Source organism: Mizuhopecten yessoensis, unplaced genomic scaffold, assembly GCF_002113885.1.
Source record: "Mizuhopecten yessoensis strain PY_sf001 unplaced genomic scaffold, ASM211388v2 scaffold2329, whole genome shotgun sequence".
Classification (NCBI taxonomy): Eukaryota; Metazoa; Mollusca; class Bivalvia; order Pectinida; family Pectinidae; genus Mizuhopecten; species Mizuhopecten yessoensis.
In genome coordinates this window covers 3779645-3786683 of record NW_018404492.1, presented here as the reverse complement: position 1 = coordinate 3786683, position 7039 = coordinate 3779645, and the positions used below count along the sequence as shown (strand labels likewise).

At 37.4% G+C, this 7039-nt stretch overlaps 1 protein-coding gene across 1 annotated transcript in view; it reads left to right on the top strand.

Moving 5' to 3' along the window:
* The first annotated feature begins 4521 nt into the window (after nt 1-4521).
* Nucleotides 4522-7039, top strand: part of LOC110445630 — an 18684-nt gene continuing 16166 nt past the window's right edge. Inside the window, exon 1 of the mRNA XM_021490333.1 lies at nt 4522-4904. Within this exon, the coding sequence (XP_021346008.1) occupies nt 4902-4904 (3 nt within the window). The 5' untranslated portion in view covers nt 4522-4901. The remainder of the gene's footprint in view (nt 4905-7039) is intronic.

Sequence of the window (7039 nt, the reverse complement as noted above, 5' to 3'; positions counted from 1 at the left end):
ACGAAGGAGGGCTGAATGTGAAATCTTGCGGAGAAAATACTTGAGGGACACGAGAGGAGAAATTTAGTGGTGCGTAAAACAAGTAAGCAAGTTTGTTTTGACCTTATCTTTGAGTATACAATGGTTTATTAATGTTACGTCGTCCGCTATTCTGTGTACCGAATGAAGAATTTGTTTCGAAAAAATGTTCCGGATCGTGTCCGAGGTAACACAAATCGGTGATTTTCGCGAGCTTCGAAACTGCTTACGAAATAACTACACTGTTTTGAAGATATATAATGGGTGTTATTTAAAGATTAATGTCCCTACTTTCGATCGAGACTACGCTGTGGGAAGGATTTTAGCGGATAAAATTTCTGTGACACTTCAAACAAAATTACCTCAATTTTGCCAGCCGCTGGTAGGGGCTGAGTTCCTCACCTTTCTAGTTTTATATATTTATTTATTTTTGATAGACGTGCCCACCACCTATGCCCCGGATGGGTCCTTCATACATTACCCATTGTTATTTATTAAAACCTCTGGCCTCAATGCATAGCGTGTCATGAACCATTTACTGTATAGTACTTGTTACTAGATTGTATCGGCCTTCAAGTCAACTCGAGAAAATTTCGATAATAGCATTACATGTCTTAAATCTTTTTTTGGAAACATAACTGTCTCTTCAATTTTAGGCTATCTGAACGCTGCTGGTCTTTTTAATAAAATTTGAGTCACCATACCCAATTTCAATATTCAATTTGACGTTTGTCTTTTACCTTTCAGTTTGGTTTGACGTTTTTATTTAGCATTTGTTTTTGTCGAACATTTGTTGGCCCTAATGACCTATCCTGTGTTGATAGGCCGTTAAGCATTGATAATGATATCGTATTGTCCAGTCCAGATATTAACTATCCGAAAATCAAACACAAATTTGAATCAACCTCGTTGCATCACCGGAACCGGTAACCCATGTAATCAGTGAAAGCAAAGCGTTGACACACAGGCATTGTGGTCTGATGTTTTTATGACAAAACTAAGGTACATATACTGAAACTGGTTCAAAGCAATATATCAGTAACAAATCGTTATAGGGATCTCATCGTACAATACTTTTGAGCATAATTAGTCATACGTCTAAGGAATGGGGTCGGTTTTCTCTATGTTATTTATAGTGCGTAAGGTTAATGCAATACAATACGTTCTGCGGTCTATAGTTTTGCTCATTTCCTCTTTCCCTCGGTACATACGTGTTGATTGTGTTCTATTTAACAGACATATTTTATCTTTTCTGACACCAAATCAAGTCCAACGTCAGTCAAAGCCACCTGAGGAAGTGTCCAGTCTGGTCAGGTCCGACAGTTCTAGGTCAGTGTAATTCCATAAGAGCTGACAGGTCAAGGTACCGGTGTTGACTGTGTATGGCCGTGCACCTAGACCGCGTGTTTTACGTAAAACGTTCAGGGGAAAAAAGACATGACGTATTTATATAGATATATATAATTATTTCGTTATATAATCTCTCGGTATATAATCACTGTAGGAAAGAATTGGTCCATATAGACAAACACGTTCGGAGCTGTTTTTTTTCTTCACGAGAAAGTTTAGCCGAAGGTACATAAAGTTGAAACTAAGAAGTGAGTATCAAGAAATAAATTGCATAAAAAGTTGGTATGAAATACATAATAACTGATAGACGATAGCCAAAAATAAAGAAACATATAAACGTTCGTACCTTTAGTATAGCCTACAAACGAACAGTGCTAGTTATCTAGTTATAAAGGACCTGCGTTCTTGATAACTGGCTACATGTATAGAAATCGTAAACGATTAGCGTACTAGTTTAGTCGTCAAATAGGAGCTGTTAATGACCAATGACATACTACATGTAGGTAACTAGTTATTGCGAATCGTTAACTAGCAGTGTACTTGTTTACTATAGGAATAGTTTAATTCCAGCATACGAGTTAACTAGTTATATAAAAATGTCAGAATATTAATATGCAACTACCAGAGTTTGTTTTTGGTTTAACGTCACCGCAACAGCAGAGGTCACACGAATAGAAAGAGATAGAAAGTGAGAGAAGAACACATACAGAAACAAAGCGTTGCAATGGGGCAGAGGATCAACCCGATCTCTTCCAAGTTAACCTCGGAGGGTACACACAAGAAAAACAACGATTATGCAAGGGCCCCACATTAGTCACCACGTAAGACAATTCTTTCCACAGAGCTACTGGCGTACTAGTTTATTAGATATAAAGGGAAAGGAACAACACTGACAAGGAAGTTATGAAGGATACGGTTACATCTAGAACACTATCAAACAAGTTATATACATGTACGAATCGTTAACTACCAGCGTACTAGTTTATTAGTAATAAATTATAGTCAACGATCAGCGCACTAGTTTACCAGAAATAAATCAAAGTTTACGATCAGCGCACAGTTAACCAGAAATAAACAATAGTTAACGACCAGCGTACAGTACTAGTTAACTAGCTTTAAAGGAAATGGAAAAGCACTATCAAACAAGTTATATACATGTACGAATCGTTAACTACCAGCGTACTAGTTTACTAGTAATACATTATAGTCAATGATCAGCGCACTAGTTTTCAAGGAATAAATAAAGGTTAACGATCAGCGCACTAGTTTACCAGAAATAAATCAAAGTTTACGATCAGCGCACAGTTAACCAGAAATAAACAATAGTTAACGACCAGCGTACTAGTTAACCAGTAATAAATAACAGTTACCGATCAGCGCACTAGTTAACCAGTAATAAATCATAATTAACGACCAGTGCACTAGTTAACCAGTAATAAATAATAGTTAACGGTCAGCGCACTAGTTACCCAGTAATAAATAATAGTTTACGGTGAGCGCACTAGTTAACCAGTAATAATTAATAGTTAACGACCAGCGCACTAGTTAACTTGTAGTAAATAATAGTTAACGATCAGCGCACTAGTTAACCAGTAATAAATCAAAGTTTACGATCAGCGCACAGTTAACCAGAAATAAACAATAGTTAACGACCAGCGTACTAGTTAACCAGTAATAAATAACAGTTACCGATCAGCGCACTAGTTAACCAGTAATAAATCATAATTAACGACCAGTGCACTAGTTAACCAGTAATAAATAATAGTTAACGGTCAGCGCACTAGTTACCCAGTAATAAATAATAGTTTACGGTGAGCGCACTAGTAAACCAGTAATAAATAATAGTTAACGACCAGCGCACTAGTTAACTTGTAATAAATAATAGTTAACGACCAGCGCACTAGTTAACCAGTTATAAATAATAGTTAACGACCAGCGCACTAGTTAATCAGTAATAAATAATAGTTAACGGTCAGCGTACTAGTTAACCAGTAATAAATAATAGTTAACAATCAGCGCACTAGTTAAGCAGTAATAACTAAAAGTTAACGATCAGCGCTCTAGTTATGTACAAATGTGATCAGTATCAGTATACTAGATGATTTGTCCCCTCTTGCATGTTTGGAAAATAATAGACTTGTCTGTTAACCACTGCTTGTTATTTGAAGGGGCGGCTATTGTTGGCCCCTGCAGAATCAGCGGTTTTCGTTTGTGTATTCCACTATGACGGAAAACAGCAACAAAATTGTCTGCTGCCCCAATGCATCTCTTTGGATTTCTGTCTTCTTTCTTTTTCTCATACACATTTTTTTTCTGTTTTCTCCCTAGATACCCGTCTTCATATTACTCTTAATGTTGCGATTACGTTTAACCTCAAAGTGAACCCGTTAAAATTAAGCATTGAACTGCTTTCAGTTGGCATTCATAGGCAATATGAATGCAGACTGATGGTATTTGTAATCATTTATGCTAGCCATCATTATTATTATGACGTCATATTAATGATGACGACAACAATCGAGTCATGGCATTCATAGCTGCTATGAATGGCATGACCAGTCAACGACCTGTCGTTATTTATCAATAACCAATATTTTTTTCGTTAAAAGATAATCGGTGCCCTATACTTTTCGTGTAACTACCTCCATAATACTAGTAAAAAGTACGGGTGTAGATGTCAGTCTGATAGCTGAGGTAAAGAATACCGTATTATCATAACCATTGTATTTTGTCTGTTATAATTTCACAATTAGAAGCAAAATTATGAACAATATAAATTTATACTCATAAATATATTGTAACACTTTATCACTGTCTTTGTTAAAAAAAAAGACCTATTACATGAAATGTACACACATATATATCAATATGTAGTGACATTTTTCTACACCGACTATTGTTATATGAGATTCTTTTTTTTCAGAAAAAAATAATTCTAACATACTATCTATAAATCTAGGAAGTGTCTGTTCCTACTTACCGTTTTTTCCCCATTCATATATAAGTGAACGCCCTCTGAGCAACTCATCAGATTAGCACCTGGTGATAAATCTGTAATTTGATTGGTCAGTGTTTATGATGAGGTGTGTGTATATACGTATATACGTATGACCTCTCTAGCCATCATAAAGTGTCTTTATCGCGTGTGGGGGACAGGTCGGATCGCAAATAGGATATTCTTGAAGTACCTAAACAACACTACAGATCATACACCGAGATGCGCAAGAACTACTGTCGTTTCATGTTAAATATGTCTCGGTCCGGCAAAATAATTAATTAAGTATCTAAGGTAATATTTCCCCTGCCTGTACAAGTATATTACAGGTAAATACTATATGTGTCTCATCCCAAAGCCATCTCTCAAATCTGCAGCAACCGTGGTTGAGTGATTTGAGCCTGGGCACCTAAATGGACAGCCTCACCTAACGGAGTGGAGGTGACGGGAAATACCTGGCCATACCTGTGAAGAATGCGGTGACTTTCACACCTGGTTATTTTTGGGATCGGACTTTTTATCCTTGGATTTTTTTAACATGGTAAGTTTAATGTTTGGCTTTGATAATAAATTCTGAGCTTCAATGTATCATCTAGGCATTTTTTCAATTATAAACATTAAAATGTTATCCTGTGTTATCCTGTGAGCGTAGTGAACGATTCATAAGAACCTCTTTCTTTAATTTGATTATTAAACCAAGTTTCGATTTGGGTTTACCTTTTTTTTATGAGACGACTATGACGATAGTGTTACGGCCATAGCCACTGTTCGTAACATGGCTACTGTGGGTCATGTCATATAAAATAATAAAAAGCCACATACTGCAGACGATTGATAAAAATATATTGGATTGATTAAAAAGAAGCTTTATACATGAACATACTATGTATGTATTTGAGAGAGAAAAAATGCTGTCGTTCATTTAATCAAAACTTACTGTAAAGCTACATGTCAGTTTTCGAGATTTTTGCCTGTAAGTTATCATAAACAATTATTCCAGTAGAAATGATAAGAAATATACATTGCACCATGGGTCCCGCCCCATCCTTATATTGAGTAGTAGACCATAATTTCGTTTACTTTTTGTACTCACAAATGATAAAATTACAATAAGTATTCTGTAGAGTCGACTGGACTTCCAATGCCCGCTTACTAAGCCCGGGCTTTTGATGTTCGATTACTATGTCCGGACTGTTGATGTCCGGTTTTCTATATCCGGAGTATTGGTACCTGTTTTCTATATCCAGACTATTGGTGTCCGGGTATATGTCCGGAGTATTGGTGTCTGGTTTCTATGTCCGGACTAATGGTCTCTGATTTCTATATCCAGACTATTGGTGTCCGGTTCTATATCCGGAGTATTGGTGTCTGATATCTATGTCCCGACTATTGGTGTCCGATTTATATGTCCGGACTATTGGTACCTGTTTTCTATGTCCGGGCTTGTTTTCGTCTGTTTACTATGTCCGGACTTATTTTCGTCTGTTTTCTATGTCCGAACTTATTTTCGTCTGTTTTCTATGTCCGGACTAATGGTGTCTGTTTTCTATATCCAGACTATTGGTGTCCGGTTCTATGTCCGGAGTATTGGTGTCTGATTTCTATGTCCGGACTATTGGTGTCTGGTTTCTATATCCGGACTATTGGTGTCTGTTTTCTATATCCAGACTATTTGTATCCGGTTCTATATCCGGACTAATGGTGTCTGATATCTACAGTTGTGGGACCGCACAACGCACCAAAAATGGCGTGCGCACACCGTGCATACATCGTTCACACACCGTCCGCACATCGTCCACACATGGTGCGCACAACTGTGCGATTTAGCAATCGTTCGCCCCGTTGTGCGCTTCTCTCCGCACAACTGTGCGATTTGGTATCGTTTGTAGATCAAAATTACGGAATGACAAAAATACGGAAGGCTTGTATGCGATAATGTACACTGTGTATATATCTGTAATTTCTCATCCCAATAATCAAGATTATACAATTTCACAATGCGTATTACACAGTATTACAGTGACCGTTAGGCTGTCAAGAAAGGGTTTGGCTCCAAGGTAACAGAACAGGTAAATAACAATTTTATGAGTGTCCGGAGTTTTACCTGACCAGTGCCTGACACACAGAGCTGATATGCGATACCGTTTGACCGTAATAAAAAGGATTTGTTATTTGCATTCGTTTACCTATATATAGCTCCCCTTCACCTGGATTTTCACACCCCCGGCCTTACCCGACGAGTTACGTAAATGCCCCAGGCGGGGAGAAAACTACGGTCCAGGTACATGTACACAATGGTTATGTTTACCTGTATACGGGGTTGTGTTGTAATTTTACATGTGTCGATTAAGTTTGTTTAAAAACACAGAAAACACAATTCCTAAATATAAGAATTTATAGACAGAAAGATAAGTTTATAGATGTTGCTAGAATATAGAAACATACGTAAACATCAAGTTTATATGTTTAACAAGAAACCGTATAAATTGTTAAGGCATTCCTCAATTTACACCAACCACGATTGTTATCGCACAACGTCCGTCCATCGTGCGCACATATGTGCGCAAGCAATGATCGTTCAGCTTTTTATCGTTCGCCCATCGTGCACACACCGTTCACACACCGTGCACACATCGTGCGCACACCGCACATCGTGTAACGTTGTGCGATCCCACA